Here is a 24,024-nt window from a genome sequence, read left to right as displayed (position 1 = left end):
TGCATCTCTCAAAAGTACTAGGGGAGGTAATGTATTTATGTTTTCAAACTGCTTTGAAGTTTAATCTCAAAGTCTTTATTATTTATAAAGGTTTTCCTGTGTTGATGAAATAGAAAAATTATGACTAACATCATGTTGCAAACATTAGATGGCAAAATTTCAAAATTATGTATTAAATTAGTTTGATATGTCAGAATTAATTAAGTATGTCTGAGTCTAGATAATCCAGGTATTTAAGGTTTAAAAAGAAAAACAGTATGTCTTTTCTCAAGGTATATAGCAGGGCAAGTTCCCCAGATCAAATGTTAAAAGAGAGGTTCTGCAACTACTCTGCAGTTCACTTAGCCTTTGACATTTAGTTCCTCTATTTGAGAAAGCAGAGAGAAAAATGCATGCTTGTCTGTCCTGTTGTGGAGGGTTGATGTACCATGATCAAACTAAGGAACAAAAATATGTAAATTTTGTGAATATCAAGGATTCTAAAAACACAAATGATTTTTCTCTCCACTGAAAAAATTAATCACTTCTCCCTTTGCTGTCCAGAAAAGTAATGCTGTTGTTTTATAATCTTACGAACTTACTGTGTACTTGTGGTAATAGCATTTGTGACTATGTTTATCTATGCAGAAGATAAGAATTAAGCTCCTTTGATGAAGAGATTATGCCTTCTGAATCTGTACATGCTTTATCTTTCACTGATAAAGAACTCAATAAAGAGATGAATAAATGAATGACTGATGAACCAATCATTAAAAAGCAAAACTATTAAAAAATAAGAAGAGTCCTTTGATAACAAGAAATTGAAAGAAGTAACTTTGCAGTGAAAATCTTTTTTTTTTTTTTTTTTTTTTTTTTTTTGATACGGAGTCTTGCTCTGTCACCCAGGCTGGAGTGCAGTGGCCGGATCTCAGCTCACTGCAAGCTCCGCCTCCCGGGTTTACGCCGTTCTCCTGCCTCAGCCTCCCGAGTAGCTGGGACTACAGGCGCCCGCCACCTCGCCCGGCTAGTTTTTTTGTATTTTTTAGTAGAGACGGGGTTTCACCGTGTTAGCCGGGATCGTCTCTCGATCTCCTGGCCTCGTGATCCGCCCGTCTCGGCCTCCCAAAGTGCTGGGATTACAGGCTTGAGCCACCGCGCCCGGCCGAAAATCTTTTTTTTTTTATTTAGAACCATCAGCAGTGGGGAGTTAGTAAACTGTTAACTGGCTCTCTGATGCTGCCCCTCCTACCCAACATAAAAGCCCTAATTTGTGTTGTTTCCTAGTTTTCAGGGTGTAGATATTTCCATTTGGCCGTTTCAAGCTCCTAATATGATACCAATGAACAGAGATTTGGGAAGCAATGTGTACAATATATTCTCAGCCACACAACACACCTCTGTTGCTCATAGTCGCTCTTCTTGTAGTGGCTTCAACCGTACACCTACCTCAACTCCCATTCATACTTTCTTTACTACTTTGAAACTATGTTGCTAAAATCAGGTAAGCAAACCTGACATTGGGCCTTAAATATCTTATGAAATATTGGAGGAGTGGGGTTAAATTAGGTTATATAATTCCAAAGAAAGTTCATGAGACAAATTACTCCATTTCTGGTTGGTGGAATTCATATAAAGTATTCCAGACTACTTAGTTTGGCTCAAAGACCAAAAGAAAGGAGGGTGGGAGCCATTACTTACTCAATTGTGTTTCTGTCCACTTTTCCTGTCATGTTAATGCCATAGAACTGCTGCATGGCAGCTAGGGCAGACTGCATGGTCTCTGCAGAGCGCAGCACTGACATTCTGGGGTCAGTCGGTGGAAGGTAGCCGTACTTTTGTAACCAAACCTGCAATAACAAGTACAGTTTCTTTTAGATCAATTTTATACTTTTACAATAATTTTCTGGTAATTAATGTATACCTATAATAGAGTTTTGAACATTTTATCCACAAGGGCATACAGTATTTTAAGTGTTTGATCTTTTTATAATATATATTATATAGGTTAGGTTATTTTAATATAATTGGAGTGACTGTTATGGATCTTTCTGACATACCTCCTAATGCTAATTGAAAAAAAAAGATTAATTATTTGTTGCAAGCTTATAATGTATAACGTACTATAGCAAATACTGGATAAAAACTTAAGATTATCCCCGTCCTCCAGGACCTCAACCTCCCAAAATGAAGGATGCTTTTCAACAGTATGACTCCATTGAGAGGTTTATGTTGCAAGGGGCAGTTATGTGCATATACCACATTAAAAAAGCCGTCTTCCTGAAATTGACCAGTGACTCCAGCTATGACGTGTAGCTTCTTTACAGATAAACCATGTTACTCTATGACATTTTGAGTGTAAATTCCAGAAAACCATTCTATCCCATCGTAGCTAGGTATCTTTTGATGACTTTACCATGTAAAAAATATTCTTTCTTCATTTATTTCTGGTGACTCATTTTAATCTAAATCACATAAGTAACCAAGCTTTTCACCTATAGAAGAAATCCAAATCCAACTATCACCTTACGAGTGTTTAGACTTCTCTTTAAGGGTCTCATGATTTTTATCCCCCACCTTCCCTGGTGAAGGGTGCTCTGGGAGGACAGAGAAAGAACTCATAGTTAAACTCACATTCTAACTGTGATTGGAGCAAAAATTCAGTCATTTAAGGTTAAATTTTACAAGTGAATACAAATGTAGGGCATTTGGGGGAAAAAAAAAACAAAAAAAACCCCCCAAAAAAACCAAAAAAAACACCAAACACATGTATCTCCACTAGGGAGCAGATGCTTTCTAGTTTTACAATGCTATGCATTCATTTTAAATGCGCAATCATATGTTCCGGCCACATCCCATCCTGCAGTCCTTTACCTCAGTCTTCTACAGGGCTCCGAGATTTCTTGGAGTTTAGTGAGCTACCTCTCAAACTGATAAGGGCCAAGTACTTCTGTCCCTGGCATAAAATACAAGCCTTGCTATTTGGTGAAAGGTATTTGCCAGCATGTGTTACCCTTCCTACCTCAGTCTATTTATCATATAAATGACCATCCTATGAAATTGTAGTTTTTCCCTAATAACTGATATTCTTCCTTTATGAACTTCAACTTCTAAAACAGGAGACCTATTTTCCCAGTGAAAATAACCAGCAAGTATAGAAGTTAAATTTCACCAAAAGATACTAATATTAAATGTATCAAAGTCTTAAAATGTGAAACACAAAGTGGAATTTTTCATGGTATTTACAAAAACTAACCACCTCAAAAGTACAGTACCATAAGCACATCTCCTTGAAAAAATAAAAAACACATTTATTCTAAAACTATTTAAGAAATGAGCAATGCATCACTGTCAGGAAGGTGTATTAGTGAAACTTAATCTAGTAAACTCATGTACCACATAGTAAAAGCATGCCAAGACACTCTTCTCATCTAATCTGTAATGAACAGACTGCCAGGGAAAATATGAATATTCAGTTTCCTAGTTAACAGTGGTGCAGTCTGAAATAGACTCCACTTTTTTCTGAATGAAGGAAGCAGGGAATATTATTTAATATGAAAGTCAATACCTATTGTTATGTCATTTCTCAAAATTAGAATGCTGTATCTTGATTTTTAATAACATACATGCACCAATATTCTTAAACTGAATGTTTTTTCCATAAGACCTTGTTTGCATTCATTTCTTACTTGCTAGAGAGCTGACTTGTTGCTAGGTAACCCATGGGTGCTAAGCTACAGGCAATTACGTTTATGAGGAAAGCAAAGAGAAAACCATTAACAATAAAACCTATGACTTATGTACAGATAGAGGAACTATAAAATATGTAAATGTTAAGTGCATAATGAACAGAATAAAACATACATATTTGATTTATGCACTAGCCTTTCAAACAAATGTTTTAAAATAATGTAAAAAATGAATTGGGATTTTTCTTCAAGTTTTCTTTTACACTGTCACTTATGAAAGGGAGTTCTTTCTGAATGACTGAGGAGTGGATCATTATTTTTAATTGTAAAATATTGGGAAAGCTATGAGTTCTACCATTTTATGGTCAAGGTTTGTTTTCTGGCTAATCAAGATTGATTTGTCACCTAGGAAGCAAACTTTTCTTCCAAATTACAAATGTAAAATATCTTTTTTGACAAAAAGTTAAATCTATGAAGTAATATTTGAAAATGTATCTTTCCGCTTACCCTAGTATTCTGCTATCCAAGGTTAATGATTTGGCATGTAGTCTTTGCATCTTTTTCACTGTTCTTAAAAATAAATTTGGAGATATAAATATATATGTATGTATGTGTATCTGTAAACATATATACATATATATTACAGATTACACCATAACCTTCCATCCTCATATGTTTTTACTTGAAATACATCCCTATTTTCATCATTGTCTTAAAATACTTCATCTCCTGGATGACTGCAAATACTAAATTTGTCTCTTGAGACTGGCTGTGCCTTAATGTGTTTTCAATGTTCTCAAATGTACATTATGAATAGTTAAAGAATCATCTATTCTTGTGTGCACTTGGATGAATGATATATAATTTGTAGGGGTGATGCTAGGATTAACTGAGAATATACAAAGCCCTCAGCATAATTCTTGCTCAGTAAATCATATTACTATTTTATGCTTACCAACTACCCTGAGTTCTTAAAATCGTTCCTGTTCACCTTAAGATTTGTCCTTGGGATAGAGCAAGATTAAAAATGGTGAGGTTGAACTAGTCATAGCTGTAAGGAAAGACAAACAACATGGGGTAAGGAATCATAGAGTGCTTCAAAACTCCCCAAATCCAAAAGCAAATAAGGTGTGACACATTTGGCAAACTGATTTTTGTTATGTTTTCTTCATTTTGTGCTCACTGGATTGACAAGTGCTTTTGAGAACACTGAAAAAATATCAAGGGACAAACAAGTTCCTTTAAGACAAACCTTGACTCTTTACTATCTGGGACTTACCCCACCTCATTATCACCAGAACAACCAACCTCAAATGAAGCAACAAAATCTCACCTTGAATTACATTCCTGTTTTACTAAGTCATCAAACATCTTGCTACCAGGTAGACAAAACCAATTTCCAGCACTTAGTGATTATTCAGTTGGAGGAACAACCAGAAGACTATTGTTCTCTGCAGAGCAAGACAATATATCAAGCAATAAAAGGTAAACACTTAAATATTAAATGTTGTGCCAATAGACACTGCCTTTACTTGATTATAGCATAAATAAGGACAGGCAAACAAAATTTCAGCAAAATTCATTAATGAATTCATTAATTCATAAAGATTAGTGACAAAAACTGACTTTGTCACTAATATTTCATGTGCCCATACTGTGAAAACCTACGTTAATTGACTGAGTTATTCACCCACATATATTAAGCAGTATCCTGAAAAATGATTACATAAAAAAATGGAGACAGTAGAAGTTCTCACCACTAAGAGCAAAACTAAGTAGTAATTTTTAAAAATATGTATCCTTATTTATTCCTTCAGGCCAATACTACAACCTAGAGGAAAAAAAAAATTCCCTCTAGCCTTGAAGCTAGTAAGTTTATCAATATCTTAACATAAAGTTAGATACTGTTATTAATTTGCTTGATGAAACACAGATGCAAGAACAATTTTTAAACCTCCTCACTGATAGGACATAATATATATAGAAAACATCTTGAAATACTAACTCGGATTAATTGCAGACATCCTTTCCCCCACCAAAAAAAAAAAAAAAAAGAAAATTGGAATAAGTGAATAGGTAATTAAACTAATGAATATATTAGGACTAGAAGAGATACATTTTAGAAATTATAGAAATAATTGAAGGGGAACATAAGGAAGGCTGTGTTAGGATTTTATTTAATCTGAAAAATCACTTTGCCAGTCCACAATGCCTATTTGTGACTGAATTAATTATTTCAGGTTATTTCAAGTAAAGTTAATTTCCAGCTAACGTGGTATGGCAAATGCAAGTTCCTTGTACCCAGTGATTATATGACCCAAAGTGCAGTACTCATATGAAAAGGAAAGGGCAAAGGTGATAAATTTATTTTATAGCATTTATTTAGTAAGAATCTCTTCCATTTACTTGATTATATAAACATTTTTATTATTTTGGGAAACAAGTTTTTAAAATTGCTAAATTCTCAAATTATAACATACTAACAAAATGTCTAAATCTATGATGTTTAAAATATATTCTGATATAATTAACTGACTTTCTCAGATGAAATTCAACTGAAAAAATGCTTTTAACAGATAACTTCTCAATGTTATAAAATGTTAATTTCCATTTTTCAGTATGAGACTTATAAATGCATTTGTTAAATTTTGTTATAAAGCAAAATTAACAACTAAAAGGTGATGACCCCTCTATTTTGCGGTATCATCAGCCAAGGCAGTAACAGCTTAAGGACATTTTTTCCTGAAATAGCATATATTTGCTGGTTATAAAAAGTGGCAGGATTTGTGGCCTACATTTTCTCTTCTAAAAAATGGTTATAAATGTGAATTATAACTACCTATTAACCAAACAATTAAACTCATGTTAGAGTAGTCACTCAGAATTGGTCAAATTGAAGATTCACAGGATAAGTTAACAAGGCAGAAATTAGCCTTTTTCTTCATTCAAAAATCTAAATGGCCTCTAAATTACCATCCCATCCCTAGCATGAATGGATTAGTGTATGAAATTGCACAAATATAATTCAATTCACTTAGAATTTTACCATCTCTTTAATGGCTTCTTAAAATGCAAAGGAAGTAGTGGAACAACCAAAAGCTACTCTATAAAACATCTTATCAATTAAGAGGCAACCATCATTTGGATAGGAAGAGAAGAAAACAGGTGAGTTATACTAAAAGTTGTGATGGCCGTCATGAGCATATTTTACACCTTAACATGAAACTCATTTATGATAGAAGCCAATAACTTAGGGTGTCAAGGCTGTGGAGAGGTTTTCCAATCTGCATAAAGTGAATTACACTTCATACATAGTAGCTGTGGGAACAAAACCCCTCCAACAGTAATGGCTGAGCCCCAGTGTTAAAAGAGAGCAGAGCCCTTACTTGAAATTCCATTATGTGCTGGTCATCATGCTGGAAAGTTGCAGAGGACTGTGATATGCCGTCTGCTCAGATTTTACTGTTTTTTTTTTTTTTCTTCTAAGTTGTTTAGTTTTTTTTTTTTTTAATTTATAGTGTACATGCACATACACACACATAAACAGTGACAAAACAAGACCAAAATAAAAGCAAAACACAACAAACAATAAACAATAACAAAGCCTGTATATGATACCACAACCCCTATGTTTCTGAAGTAGACAGAATTACCAAAAAACTACCTGTAATAATCATTGACATGATTCTACTTTATATCATGATTACCTAAAAATTCACAACAGTAAAATCCCCCTCAAATCTGTGTCTTTTCACACTAGCCAAGTGAAGAGAAATGCTGAACAATGCACCATGTGAATGTTCTAAAGGCACTTACTTGAGTCTGTCATATGAGTCACAGATTCAACTCAGCTTTATTTACTGGGAGCAGATTCAGTTTCATTGACACCAAAAATACAAAAAAGAAATTAATCTCAATTAAACTTGCAAAGTGGGGGGTGCAAAATGTCCCACTGAGATGAAGGTACGAAATACCAGAACTTTTTTTTTTTTTTTTTTTTTTAGATGGAGTCTCACTCTGTCACTAGGCTGGAGTGCAGTGGTTTGATCTCGGCTCACTGCAACCTCCATCATCCAGATTCAAGGGATCCTCGTGCCTCAGCCTCCTGAGTAGTTGGGACTATAGGTATGTGCTCCCATGGCTAGCAATTTTTTTTTTTTTTTGTATTTTTAGTAGAGATGGGATTTCAACATGTTGGCCAGGATGGTCTCGATCTCTTGACCTCGTGATCCACCCACCTCGGCCTCCCAAAGTGCTGGGATTACAGGCATGAGCTACTGCGCCCGGCCAACACTAGAACATTTTATAAAATGCACACATCCACACTTACAAGCCTGAGCATAACTGTAGATGAAACTTAATACAAGAAGAAATAAACTTTACTTTTACTTAATATACAGACTAACCAAACTTCATACATTCATCACCACCAGATGTCCTGAGGGAGGAGCTGGAGTTCCACAGTGCAGAGAGTTTCACACTGTCACCTCAACAGTTAGGATGATTCCAGCACAATACAACATACAGCTATTTTTCTGTGCCAGGTTATATGGATTTATGAATGATATCATATTACAAAAAAGAAATTTTATAATACTTTCAAATACGATGGGTAATGACTAACAAAACATTTTGTGCTATATAGATGTTTGCTGGTTATTTCATAGCAAGGTACTTAAAAGTTGTCAAATTGAGTTATGTATTTTCTTTTACAAAAAGACAAAAGTGCTGTCCTTTCCTGTGAAGACAAGTAGCTGCAAATAGTGGGTTATTCAGTAGCTATTTTGGGATATAAGAAACAAAAATATTTTAATCTGTACCATCAAGATAAAAGTGATGTTTTTGCAATGCAAGATAAATTGCTTTTCAAGGAAAGATATGCCATGCCAACTATTTTTAAAGACAGATGTTTGGAAATGTTTCTATCATCACATGACATTATATTAAAAAAGACAGAAATTCGGCCGGGTGCGATGGTTCAAGCCTGTAATCCCAGCACTTTGGGAGGCCGAGACGGGCAGATCACAAGGTCAGGAGATCGAGACCATCCTGGCTAACACGGTGAAACTCCGTCTCTACTAAAAAAATACAAAGAAAACTAGCCCGGCGAGGTGGCGGGCGTCTGTAGTCCCAGCTACTTCGGAGGCTAAGGAAGGAGAATGGCCTAAACCCGGGAGGTGGAGCTTGCAGTGAGCCGAGATCCGGCCACTGCACTCCAGCATGGGTGACAGAGCGAGACTCCGTCTCAAAAAAAAAAAAAAAAAAAAAAAAAAGACAGAAATTCATGACCTATTCAAACTATCATAATTCCCTACTTTAAAATCCCAGCAACAGAATTTTCCATCTGTAAAATGATCTGCCAATAGAACAGTTGCAGAGAGTTTTAAGCCCATTTGTTAAAAATATAAAGATGCAACACCTTTTGATTGTTTTTTAGAATGAACTGATAGACATCAGAGAAAATGGTTAATTTACCTGCTGAATTTTACCAAAAACCTTTACAGAATTGAGGGATAGCATTGCAAAATAAGGCTCATGATTTATAACCAGCTAATGATGCAACTCTTCCAGGATCCTGTGTGGTACCATTTTTGGCTATGACTATTTTTAAGATAAAGATTATAAATAAACTGATCTTGAAATTGCTGTATTTCAAAGTGTTAAATCAGCATTTTAAAGAATAAGGAAGAATCAGTCACAGAACTCTCAAAGAAAAAATGATTAATATTTCTAATAAGAGCAAAACAATGTAAATATAATTCATAAATAAAAAATAAAAATTATTTTAAAACACATCATCTTTAGTTCACCTTAATATTTCTATTATAATGATGTATAATATACATAATTCTAGTGCTTTAGTTCATGAATATAATTATAAGTAAAACAGGGTACATGTTTTAAAAATTAAGATGTACAATAAAAAGTGTAGAGATCATAAAGCTGATAGAAACTACTTTATTTCTAAAAATGAAGCTATTTCCTTAAATTCTCTCCAATGTGCCACACTTACTCTCCTGAAAAGGTAAGAAAGCAGTTTATCAATACCTAGATATTAGATTCTATTCTGACTTTGACAAGTCTCAAGCTCTTCCTTTTCCATCATGCACTACTGAAGCTGCCCATATCCTACAGAATCAATTTCTTAGAATGCCTTCCAAGCCATGTATGATTTTGTTTCAAACTATTCGCTTGTTGCTTTCCTCCATAGAATCTGTTCTTTGGTCACATTGAACTTGCAGTTCCACTCCCAGCAGGTCTCCATAAGAATGACTGCTAGCATGCCTTTACTGCCCATTATGTACCAGGCAATTTACATGCGTTATTTTTAATCCTTATAATAACTTCTCATATTCAGCACTATAACCTCTGTAATGACAAAATAAAACCCCAGAAAAAATAGGTAACTTGCTCAAGGACACATCAATAGTAAGAGGAGGAATCAGTATTCAAAGAGAGACATGACTGGCACCAAGCTTGGCTCTGTCTGTTAATTTAGACTGCCTTTTAGAGAGAGGAGACCCAGCTGCCTGTCTGTATGCTGGAAAGCCTAGGAGACTCTATTCATATTAAAAAATGAAAAGGCAGACTGTCTGAAAACATACCTACAATAACCAAGAATGTTCAGTTTTTATGCAAACAAAACACCCAGTTTTGTACCATGAAAGGGCACTGAGCTGTGGCTGCATAAGTTCTGGGTATAACACTAACTCCTACTTCTAAGGGTTTCTCTAATTGCCAGTGCAAAATAGCCTTGCATGGTCCAATTTGCCCAGCCTAATTAATATTCTTATTTCTATGCTAGAATATTTCACTTATGGCCATTTCAGTTTTACAGTTTAAAAAACCACTGAAACCTTCTTTGCCAGAGACACCCTTTCTTCTCACTTTATTCTTTCACAGCATTTTCTTACTGTAGCCTCAAGGTTGCTAGTATCTACAGCTGACCAGCAACCTTAGTTATCTTCTCTAAATTTAATCACTCAAATACAATCTATGCACCTATGACACACCACTTAACTGTAACTCTGACCGCAGCCAAATGTCCAGACTCTGAGATCACATTGCTGTTTAAATAAAAAATACAGCAGTCATTCTTAATTTCTTCTTTTTCCTCATCATTGATATCCAATCCATCATCAAGATTTAGCTACAATTTAATCTTGAATGGAAATATTTATTTCTGCTGCCACTCCATTGTCAAGGAAACAATCATTTCCCACAAGAAACTGTAAGATTCTCCAGCTGGCCTCTGTGCTTTCATATTGCTACCTTCTCTCTCTTTGCCCAACTAGGGTAAGTTGTCTTTTCTTTAAATTGTGGTTAAAAAAAATACATAACCTAAATTTATCATTCTAACAATTTTCAAGGATGCAATTTGATGGCATTAAGTACACTGACACTGTTATGCAATCAGCACTACCATCCATCTCCTGAATTTTTTCATCATCACAAACTGAAACTATATATAGAAAAGTCCTCAAATAATGTTTTATTCAATGTGGTTTCGTTATAATGTTGATGAAAAAAAAAATCAATTCCCAGCCGGGGCCATTGTTCGTGTGGAGATTGCATGTTTTCCCCATGTTTGTGTGTTTTCTCTGGGTATTTAGGTGTCCTACTACATCCCAGAAAGATGTGCCTGTTAGGAACCGACATGTCTAAATGACCCCAGTCAGAGTGAGGGAGGGTGTGAGTGAGTGCGCCCTGCAATGGGATGGCATCCTGTCCAGGGTCTGTTCATGCTTTGTGCCCTAAGCTGTTAGACAGGCTCTGGCCATCTGTGATACTAAGCTGGAATAATTGGATATATAATTATCTTAATTTTTATTAATGTTAAATGTATGTATAGCTTACATTTATTTCAGTGTTTAATATCAGAAGTGTTTTGGTCTTTACTTAGAAGTCTGGTGATGGTTTTTGTGACCAGAAATATGCTGTAGGAACTTAACTCTTACTCATATCAATTAGCCTATGGTAAAATTGGTTATGTTACATATCATTTTACTTAAAGATGAAGTTTTCAAGAATGTATCTATGATGACATTAAATAAAGACTTACTGTGATCATTAAATAATGACTCCACATTATTGCTTCTCCCAGCCTCTGGTAATTAAGTTGACTGCTGAACGACATGGGTTTCAATCCATTTATATGTATATTTTTTCAATAAATACGTTGGAAAATTTTGGGGAAAGTTTCAACAATTTGAAAAACCTCACAGATGAACCATATAGCCTGGAAATATCAAAAAACTCTAAAATTTATATATGTCATGAATGCATAAAATATATGTGGTAACTCATCTATTTTATCATTTACTACCAAAAAATATACACAAATCTATTATAAAAAGTTAAGACGTATTAAAACTTAGGCACACAAAGACTATATATGGTGTTATTCCCAGTTGAGAGAAATGTAAATAAACACAAAGATGCAGTATTAAATAATAACTGCATAAAATTAACTGTGGTACATACTGTACTACTATGATAATTCCGTAGCCACCTCCTGTTGCTATTGCAGTGAGCCCAAATGTTGTATCTGCTGAAAATGCTATGTGATGCAAATCATCTGTGTGAGAAGTTATCTCTCCACCTAATTGCATATCTCAGTAAAAAGTGATCTCTTGCAGCTCTCACATATTTTTATTGTGTTTATTGCAATACCATAAACCTTGAATAATACCATGGGAACCATACAAAGTGCTGCTAGTGATGCTGGAAGCACTCCCTAAAAGTAGAGGAAAGTCGTGGCATTACAAGAAACAGTTGAATTGTTTCACTTGTAGCACAGATTGATGTCTGCAGCTGAGGCTACCCGTCATTTCAAGGTAAATGAATTCAGAGTAAGGACGATTGTTTAAAAAAAACAAAAAAAGGAAAGAGAGATAAGGAAATCTATGAGATTTTGCTGCAGCTACGCCAGTAGGCATAAAAACCTTGCACTGTTTGCAAAATACCTTTTAATCTCCAGTTGAAAAAGGAGCTTGTATGTTGGTGCAGGATTACTCCAAGAAAGGCATATCTATAGATTATAACATGATTCGAGAAAAGCTGAAGTTATTATATGCCAAAATTAAAGCAAAAGGAAGGTGAAGGTTCTAAAGCTGGAGAATTTAATGCCAGCAAAGGATGGTTTGATAATTTTAGAAAAAAGTTTGGCTTACAAAATGTCAAAATAACAGAATAAGTAGCTTCTGCTGATAAAGAAGCGGAGACTAGTTCTTAGATGTCTTGAAGAAAATCATTGGGAAGAAAACATATTTGCCTGTATACAGTTTTAATGAGATGAAAGGGTCCTATTCTGGAAAAAATGCCACAAAGAACATTTATTAGTAACGAAGAGAACCAGGAACCAAGATTTCAGGTAAGAAGAAATGGGCTAACTCTACTGTTTTGTGCAAATGTAGTTGGGTTTATGATTAGGACTGCCCATGTTCTAAAAGCTGCTACCCCATAAGCCTTAAAGGGAAAAGATAAACACCAGTTGCCAGTATTTAAGTTGTCTGGACAATAAGAATATTGATTGGTTCCATTGATGCTTTGTCCCTGAAGTCAGGAAGTACCATGCCAGTAAGGCAAATTCTTCTATTGTTCTTTAAAGTTCTTCTTATATTAGAAAATTTCCTTCGTCACCAAGAACCCCATAAACTCAACATTGAAGGTGTCAAAGTGGTCTACCTGTCCCCAAACACAACGTCTTATCAGGGGGTCATAAAGACTTTAAGGCTCATTACACACAGTACTCTATGGAAAGGACTGCCAATGCTATTGAACAGATCCCCAGTAGACAGAAAATCATGAGAGTCTAGAAGGATTACACCATGAAAGATGCCATCATTGTTATATAAAGAGCCATCAATCTTGAAACAACAAATTCTTGCTGCAGAAAACTGTGTACGCAGATGTTGTGCATGACTCTACAGGATTTATGATGGAGTCAATCAAGGAAATCATGAAAGAGGTTGCAGATATGGCAAAAAAAAAAAAAAAAAAAAAGAACAGGGAATGTACTCAAGATATGGATTTTGGAGAAATTCAAGAGCTGATAGATACCACACCAGAATTAACAGAAAATGACTTAATAGCGATGAGTGCAACTGAACCGTGCCAGATGAGGAAGAAGATGTAAAAGAAACAGTGCTGGAAAACAAACTGATATTAGACAATCTAGTAGAAGGCTTCTGTTTATTCAAAACTATGGGCTTTTCTATGAAGCAAGCACTGAAATGAAAGCAATCATTGGAGGAAGGATTCAAACCATATAAAAACATTTTTAGAGAAAAGGCAAAATAATTAGAAAATGTATTTCTATAAAGTTACACTGAGTGTGCCTGCATCTCCTGCCTCCCCTTCCACCTCCTCCACCTCTTCTGCCTCTGCCACCCTTGAAAACAGCAACCCCTTCTCTTCCTCCTCCTCAGCCTACTGAGGAGTGAAGATGAAGAGGATGAAGACCTTTATGATGATTTACTTCCACTTCATTAAAAAAAATGTATTTTTTCTTCCATATGATTTTCTTAGTAACATTTTCCTTTTGCTTACTTATTGTAAGAATATAGTATATAATACCTATAGCATACAAATATGGGTTAATCAACTGTTTATGTTATTGGTAAGACTTCTGGTCAACAGGAGGCTATTAGTAGTTAAGTTTTGGGGAAGTCAAATGTTATACGCCAATTTTTGACTATGTGGGGATCTGTGCCCCTAATCCCTGAACTGTTCAAAGGTAAAATGTATTATTCTACTCTCTCTATGTATTTGACTACTCTAGGCAACTCATATAAGTGGAATCATTATGATATTTGTCCTTTTGTGTCTGGCTTATTTTATTTATAATAATATATTCAATGGTCACCCATGTTGCAGTGTGTAGAATGTAGCATTTTTAAGACCAGATAATATCCCATTACTTGTATATACCACATTTTGTTTATTCATTCATCTATCAAAGAATGTTATGGACTGAATGTTTGTGTCTGTCAACATTTATATGTTGAAATCCTAACCCGAAGGTGATAAAATTAGGGGGTAGGGCCTTTGGGAGGGTAATTAGCCCTCATGAATGGGACGCCCTTTTAAAACAGACCTCAGAGAGCTCTCTATCCCTCTTTCCACCAGGGAGTATACTACAAGAAGTTGGCAATCTACAGCCTAAAAGAGAATCTTTCCTAGACCTCCACCAGGCTGGCACCCTGACCTCAGACTTCCAACCTCCAAAACTGTGACATTTCTGCTCTTTATACGCCACCCAGTCTATGACACTTTTTTTAGCAGCCTGAATTGAGTAAGACAAAGAAACAGAGGGCTTCCCTGACTACTTCACCACCCAAACATATAGCACCCAGTTTATGTCTATTGCTGTACTTATTGAGATCACTACATGGTTGCTTTATTTATGGTTTTATACTGTATTTCTATCTATTTTGTTCAACACAGTAGGGTCAACACAGACAGCTCCTAGCACATTTTCTGAGCCTGAGTGATGGAATTACAAGGGCTCGTTAAGTGAGGCATCCATGCATTAATGCCAATTGATAACACAACTGTACAAATCATATTTTGCCATTTTCTGCCAACTGGGTTTACTACTTGATTATTTACCACCCCACTCTCCCCCATATACACACAAAACTAGACCCCCAGTAGGAAGTCCAGTGCTCAAAAGGTGTATAACAAATCTCATTTTATCACACGTATAGCAAAGATTAGCACCTTCCCAGGCACATCTGGGAAAGCTCTAGGAAATATACAGTAAGGTACAATAGGAAGTAATAGTGATAATTTAGGCCACTGTTGGGCAAGCACTTAGAGGTTTTTATCTTTGTCTTCTCAGATTCTACCTTCCATCCCCATACCCACAGATAAAAATCAATGCGGAATTGTTTTACTGCTTGAAAATTGCATTCTGGAAAGTACTGATACTCAATGTAAACAACACACCAAGAGCTTAACATTTATTAAGCCAGGCACTGCACTAATCTCCTTAACACATTAGCTCATATAATTATCACAACAAGCCTACGAGATTGGTATTATTATTGTCATTTTACAAATGAGGAAACAAGTTGAGAAGGGTTAATCAACTTGCCCAGGGCTACAGAATGAGTAGGCAATATCCATGGATACAAGTGTCATTGTAACTTTGAAACAGCTCTTGCTCTTAACAACCTCCAGGAAGCCCAGAAGAGTGGGTAACAAACCTAGCCTTTATTACATAAGATTAAGGATGATCTACATAAGCGTTCTGGCTCAGAAATCCACTGTCTGGTTTCACACAGCTGAATCTCACCAGTGTACAGGTAGGTCATTTTGCTGGAAGAACAAAATAAAATGCAAACAACAAGTGATATTTTAGAGGTAGCTAGCCACAAGGTTGTAAGCTATAAAATATGTTGTAGTTATTATTACTACCATTGTAATCCTGTTTAATTTTTGGTGCATACAGATTTGGGAGCAGAATGCTAGAACCTAGGATGCAAAGGTAAAAAGTAAGGTATTTGTTATCAAGGAGTTCATAGTTTAACCATCAGAGACACAGGCAGGTGTTCTGACAGGGGTTTGTATGAGTACTATGGGTGCACATTGATAGAGCTCCAAACCTCATGGGGTAGAGCACTAGGAGAATGGAAATGGAATCTTAAACACAACTTGAAAAGCCTTTCACAAAATGTTAAATCCCTGAGTTTATAAAAAAAAACTCCTCTGCCTCCTTTTCATCTTCAAGGTAACCTTCCTAGACCAGGCTCTCTTTTACTTGTACTTGAGTATTGCAACACTTTCCTAATTGCCTAATTCATTTCCGTGGCTCTATATTCTTTCAATTTTGACCTACCCTACTAAGTATGGAAAGATTAAGTATCCCAAAATATCATTTCCTTTATTTAACTTCCTTGCTCAAAACACTATGATTGCTATGATTACAATCATTTACTTACTGAAATGGTTTAAGATTCTTTATCCTTGCAATGAGTAAACTTCAAAAATTCATACATATCTACCTTAACAAGCTCAATTGTCCCAAAAGGCTTATATACTACCTGGGCATTATCCAAACTGGGTTACAGAATGTGCCTCCTGGGCTTCACCTGTGTTCACACTGGCCCCACATCTCCAGTGTCCTGTATATACCAAAGGGTCTTGACCAATCAAGTCCTAGTCTTCCTTGAAGTCTCTCTCCTTCCTTATCTCTGTTTCTCTTGCCTCTGAGAGCACTTAGTGTGCAGATGGCTGGCTGAATAATTAACAAGTCACTACGTGAGAGGTAATGGTGTGTGGTGGGTATGGACACAGGTTTTAAGTCTGGAGGACACAGATTCAGGGCCTGAATAAGATGCCTACAAATTATGATCTTGAACAAAGTAAATGGTATTTGCTAAGTTTCAAATTATACATGTACAAAATGAAGATAATGATGATGCTACCTTACAGGGTTGTGGTGAGAATTCAATAAAATTGTCCCTACAAGAATTCCTAGCACAGGGAATATCATAAAACAGCTCAAAACAGTAGATAAAAATTATATATCTGTCCATGTTGCAGTTATATATCTAACATAATAATATTTCCAAAATATCTAAAGAATACATGACAATTTTAGGTAACAGATTTGCTAAATTTATTAACAAAAATGTCTATGATAGTTATATCCACTAAGCAGAAAGCAAAACAAACAAAAAATGTCCTTCTGCTACAACATTATTACTGACTACATCTCATGAGCCTCTCTGAGATTTCATCACTTTAGGAAAAGGTCCTTTGAACTGTATCCAGTCTTCACCATAAATCCTGTTTTCTACTCCCTGGTTATTGTAGTAGAATATTATATAATCCTAAAGAAGAATCAGATGAATCCATATGAATAGATAGGAAGAGGTGCACATAAAATACTGGTAAATGAAAACACACCTGCATACTTACATCTATATATTATGCTTGCACATGTATAGATATTTTCTGTATGTTTAGATAAGAAATTATTAAAAACAGTTATCACCTGGTGAATGAACTTTGTAGGCAAAGGGTTGAAGTAGAAAACTCTACTTCTGAATAAACTTTTCTATGATTATAATTTTTAAAAGATTTAGTAAACATGAAAATTCAGAGGCAAAGTTTTCTTAAAAAAATGTTTTTGTATGTATAATATATTATCTGACAAAATTTTAAAAGATTGCTTGAAATGATGCATGCTAAATGGATTTGGGGGCTGTACTTGTGCTGATTAAACAAACATGAGTTCTGTAATTGTTTAGCAGTATCACTGGACTACCAATTCAATAAACACTGTTAAGATCCTCCACACTGACTCTTACATGTTACTCAACTGTGTTTAACTTAGCATGACATTCTGACTCGATAAATACTGCAAATTAAAATTTGAAATGGGTCAACCTTGTCATCACAAGATGTTTGAGAATGAGAAAAAATGCTTTACAAAATTAAATGGTTTCATTTTTATTCACTTTAAAAATACTCTACCTCATTCAATATTTAACGTTACTCATATATTCATATATTATAACATTAACACGCAAGGGAAAAAGAATAGAAAATAAGATAATGCCAATGGCAGAATTAATGTAGATTATGTATACTCCACTATCTGGTATAGTTGCCATATAACTGATTTCTCTGAATTTCCTAAAACTTAGAGCAAAGATAGAAAAATGATCAGTTATAAGATCAATTATAACAGTCACAAGACTGATTTACAAAAAGTACAAATATTTTTTCTAGTCCCAGTCCTAGATGCTATTTTCCCCATGAGCTTTCTGAGCCTATGGACCTGAGGTTAGGTATTAACTTTAATGTCATAATTACATACCAAAGAAGCAGCAGTCTAGAAAAAGGAGTAATCACTTAGAATAGTGAAAATTAATCATAAATATCAAATTGGAAAATAAATGACTGTTCTTTCTCTTTCTGTTTCCTGATGCTTCTTCTTTCCCATCCCTCAAAAACTATATTCCAAATGTTTGGAAATGATCTGCTGATTCTAATCTATCTTCACTTAGAGAATTCATCTTCTCCTGAGGGTAATACTAGCAACTCAACCTCTCTGATTCTAACAAGCGCCTAACAGATTGTAGTTTTTCCACATATGCAAGCTGGTAATAACAACGATGGCAATAACAACAAAAGCAACAACAACAATAATGTCTCCAATACCTAAACGTGATGACTCCTCCATGTGTAGCTCAAGATGAACTCTCTCCAGAACTCCAGAAATATCTATGACGTTTTCCAGCAAACATTTACATCTACATGTCTCCATGGGCCTCTCACATTCATCAGGTGTAAAATTGAACCTTTTATCACTTCTCATCTGGCTCCAAATGCAGGCAACATATAGCCCAGTCTTCTGTTATTTATACAGGTAAATGACACCATCCAATCCATCAAATTCCAAATCTGAAAATTATCTAAAATACATTTCTTGTTCTTGTTCTTATCTTTCTCAACTTGTCAACCAGTCTACACACCCAGCTGTTTGTGTACAGTGAATACAACCAAGACTCATCTCTATCTCACTCCTTAGGCTCAGCTGGATACCTCAAACTTTTAGTTTTTTTCCAGTTTATTCATTACATTTTAATGAACAAAACTTGAGTCTAAGCATGGTGTTTAATATGATGTTTTGAAATAAGTAAATATATGGAATGACTAAATCAATGTAATTAACATGTACATTATCTCACATATTTATCATTTATTTGTGATGAGAATATTTAAAATTTACTCTCTGAGCAATTTCCAAGTATAAATTACCAGCTTATCGACTCATCATGTTGTATAACAGATCTCTTGAATGTATTCCTCTTGTCTAACTGAAATGTTGTGTCCTTTGACAAGGACCTTAATCTTTTTAAACTGAGAAACTGTAGTGACCTCCTAACATGTCCCCTATCTCTAGTCCTGATTCAGCTCCCTGTTTACTGCCAGTGTGATAATCTTTATAGAGCCTTCCAAACACTTGAAGAAGAGAACAGAGAATAAGTGAGCCTCCTTTTCAGTGAAGGAACTATCATTCTAAACCTTAAATCTGAAAAGGTACCCTCAGATAATAAATTAGTGACAAATTTCATTACTGAATAGATATAAATTTAAATTAAGAAGTAGCAACTGATCTAAGAGGATTTTTAACACTATTTATTTTCCATTTGCCTTTCTAAGATTTGTTTGTCCTCCTCATCTCTGCAGAGGCTAGAGAGGTTAACTTCTATGGACTGTACTGCCCAGGATCCCTTGCCATTTGACTTTCAGTTGGATTGAGACAATAGGCAGCTCTATCCATAAAGAAGATATAAGAAAGAGCAGGTTGAGACATCCATGCCCCCTCCCTAACCTCAATGCTGTTCTCTATGGTGCCACGTTTCTTGGGCAGTTAATTACCTTTCCATGATGCCAGATCTCACCAGGCTCTGAAACTAAGTGATCTTCCTTTCCCCTCCTACTCCTAAGAATAGTGATGACTTCCTGCTGTTCTTAATCTCAGTACAGTTCACCATCTCCTGTAGTTTTCGTTAACTGCCTCTAAATCTCAGGAAATAGTTCCATACTGAAATATTTTTTTTGACTGGACACTTTAGAGTGTGCAACCTTTTTCGTGCTAGGATTCTGACTGGCATGTATGGCTAATAGACATGCCAATTTGAGTGTATTCCATGAACCAAAAAAGCAGCAGGATAGGATCATCTTTACATATCATCTTGATAGCTTTTAAAAAAACCATCAGATAATGACCATGCATGCTCCAAAGTGCTTGGTATGATTTTACATATATTTGTGGCACCTGAAAGTCATTTTCATAGAAGAAGAATTACATACTTTATCACAAAAGACAATTTTAATCTAGAGCAGTGTTCTTCAAACTGTGGTGCATAGACTGGTATGTCTCTGAGGTCTGAGATAAACAAAAAATAAGAGTAAGCTTTTAGAAACTGTTCTAGTAATCTGGCATTAGGTACTATTTTTACTGTGTTTTACAAAAGCATTGATGCATTAAAAACTATAAAATTAAAATTAGTTCTCCATGAGTTTTTTTTAAAAAAATTAAAATAATCATAAACTTGTAAAAAATTGGTTAAATACTAAAGTTTTAATTTTTCTGAACCATTGAGAGTAAACTGCCAATGAAAGAATGCTTCATTACCCTGAATATTGTTATTTTGTGTAAACATGAACATTTTCCTACAAAGCAAAATATAACTATCAATGTCAGGAAATTAACATCAATACATTATCATTTAATCATCAGATCCCACTTAAAGTTATACAGTTTTCTCAAAAATATTTTTCATAGCAAAAGAATCCACTTCAAAATGATGAGTTGCCTGTCGATGCCATGCTAGTTTCCTCTGTCTGGAATAGTGCCTCAGTCTTTCCTTGACTTTCATAATCTTGACACTTCAGAATACTACAAGCCAGTTATTCTGGAGAATGTCTATCAAGTTTGTTTTGCTGATACTGTCTCATAATTATATTTTGTTAAATAACATTTTCAGAAATATCTCAATGTGATGCTGGGTGCATCTATCAGGTGGCATTTGATTTCAGTTTGTCCCATTAATTATAATGTTTACTTTGATAACTTGCTTAAGGTCTGCAAAGTTTCTCCACAGTGAAGTTACACTTTCCCCCTTTGTCAATAATAACAATTTTATTGGATATATACTTTGAATTATATAAATATCTGGTTTCTCAAGTAACTTCAAATGATTTGCTTTTATATTTACATATACGTGGACTCATAGATTGCTATTTTATTAAATGGATTATAATATGTAACTATCATTACTTATTTTGATGCTTATCTGTCTCTGACTCAAACAACTGAAGACCCTTCAAGCTAGTGTCATTGTTCTTTCAATGTTTTCCTGTAATTCTTCAAGCATTTACTGGCATTCTGACAAAACAAGGTGTTCCAGGATCATCTTGTACTTTGCCCTGAAATCAGTCATTTCTCTAAGAAGCCAGATGCTTTTAGTAGATAATGGTATTTAGAAGCCAAGATCCAGGCAAAAAATGTATTTATTGTTATGTGGTTGTCACTAATCCCAGTTCTCTCAATGTATAAAGCTAGGGAATACATTCATGTATGCATATATATGTTTCTATCTGCCTGTATACACACATACTCACATATACGTGTGTCCATTTATGTTTACTACAATGGTAACAAATACATATATTTATGTCTATATTCATTCCCATATCTATATCTATACATTTAAAACCATGACTTCATATGAATATCTGTAATATTAATCCACCACAGGGTTCAATACAGTTTTCTTCCTTTCTGCATTTCTTACACCCTTCTCTGCCAATGTGGAACTGGACTTCATCATCTTAAACCTACTCAGTTATATGAGCAATCCTCCTCTACATTACCAATCTCTTATCTGTGCCAGCACCAATTCCCCTGCCCCTGCATGTGACAGATAGTTGAATATGTTCTAATCTGTAGACATTTACTTTAAAATTAGCAAAAAAATTGATCCTTACTATCACTATTTCCACTTAATACAAAGTTAAAGATAAAAATATGAAAATATGAGTGAGAAAAATAGAAATATAACATATTTGAAAATTACATAATTTAGGAGAAAATTCAAATAAATCACATGGCTGAGCCAGTAAGTTAGATGCTTGCAGACACATCTTTCAAATCACAAGTAATGCATATGTCTATGTGAACTTGTTTCTCAATTTCCGTCACACACAACGTTGCACCTTGGTCCTTTAGTATGCATGACAAAGCACTGAGAGAAGATTACAGATAGGCTATACCATTTACTTTTATTGCTTTGTTTCATTTGCTTCCTCTGGCCCACTATATTAACCAAAAGATCTTCTGACTTCTACTCTTTATCTGTCTATTTTCAGTAAGCAAAACAACCTCTAAGGAAAAAAACTTGGAGAGGGGTATTATGTATATCCATCCTTTTGCAAGTGAGACATGAATTATCAATATCTGAAACACAATATGTTCATTTCTTAAAGTATAGTAGTGGGAAAATATAAACTTTTCATTAAAATATGCATCATTCTAATGATGCACAGGAAGCTAAGCAAATCTCAATGACCTAAATTAGGAGGAATTTAAATCTATAGTAAGAATGCAGGGGAAATTGAGGGATTTCTATTAAAAGGGACAAACTTTCAATTGTATGATGAGTAAATTCTTGAGATCCAATATAAAGCATGGTGGCTTTAGTTAATAATGCATTGTATACTAGAAATTTGCTAAAAGTAAATCTGAAAATTTCTTACCACACGAGAAAAATTGCTAACTATGACAGGTGATGGCTATGTTAACTAACTTGATAGTGGTAATTGTTTCACAATGTATGTTTATCAAAACAACATGTTTCATACCTTAAATGCATTTAATTTTGATTTATCAATGATGCCTCAATAAAACTGGAAAAAAATGAAATAAAGATTGGCATCAATATGAAAATATTCACTAAATACCGGCAATATTAATGATGCCTTAATGTCAAGAATCCTTCCAGAATATTGATAAAATGCCCTTGAGCTTATACACATGCTCAAGAGAAGTGCTGTACATTAGTCTAACTTCATAATATGGTATCAAATTAAAATCTAAAGTAAACTACAGAAAAAGACCCAATGGTAGTTCATTAATACATTTTAGAAACTCTTAAGAATTGGCTGTTTTAAAATAGGTAGCCCATCATTGTCAGATCATTATTAAATCAAATCCCTAAGTATTAATGGAGCATCAACCATACACAAGGGTCTCAGGGATTAGAGCAGAACATAAAAGATATAAATATCTCGGGCCTCACACAGCTTTCATTCTGGTGAGGTAAGAAAGGTAATAGATAATAAATACATATGATGACTAAAAAAGGTATATAGACTATGATAGGAGATAAAAGCCACAGTAGAAAACAAAATAAAGCAGGAAAGAAGGAGGGATCAAGAAGGGCAAATTAGCGACAGGATAAACAAGGATGACCTCAAAAAGAAGGTGACATTTTGAATAAACACTGGAAGAAGGAGCATCGCACATCAGGCACATCTCTTGATGTGATATTGAATTAACATCATAATTACTGATGTTAATTATGAACCTCCTAGGCAGAGGCAATAGCCATCATAAAGGCGAGACAAGAGTATGCCTGCGGAACGGAGAAAGAGAGGAGAAAGCAAGAGGAGATGAAGTCAAAAAAGTTCCAGAGAGCCAAGAAACGTTACAGTATGCAGATTGCTTTAAAGACTTTGGCTTTTTGTTGTTGTTGTTGCATGAGACCATGTCCACTGGAGAATGTATGCTTTTTCTTCTATAAGAATTTTATTTCAAAGGTCGCCTGTTGGG

The 24,024-nt window shown here is 34.9% G+C and overlaps 1 protein-coding gene across 1 annotated transcript in view; it reads right to left on the bottom strand.

The window, feature by feature from the left end:
* LOC105497291 (matrix metallopeptidase 16) overlaps positions 1-24,024 on the bottom strand; it is a 295,458-nt gene that overhangs the window by 163,127 nt on the left and 108,307 nt on the right. The window contains exon 2 of the mRNA XM_011768303.3: positions 1,678-1,826. Coding sequence (XP_011766605.1) covers positions 1,678-1,826 — 149 coding nt within the window. The remainder of the gene's footprint in view (positions 1-1,677; positions 1,827-24,024) is intronic.

Source organism: Macaca nemestrina, chromosome 8 (assembly GCF_043159975.1).
Source record: "Macaca nemestrina isolate mMacNem1 chromosome 8, mMacNem.hap1, whole genome shotgun sequence".
Classification (NCBI taxonomy): domain Eukaryota; kingdom Metazoa; phylum Chordata; class Mammalia; order Primates; family Cercopithecidae; genus Macaca; species Macaca nemestrina.
The sequence above is the reverse complement of the archived record's forward strand: the minus strand, read 5'-3'. Positions and strand labels throughout refer to the sequence as shown.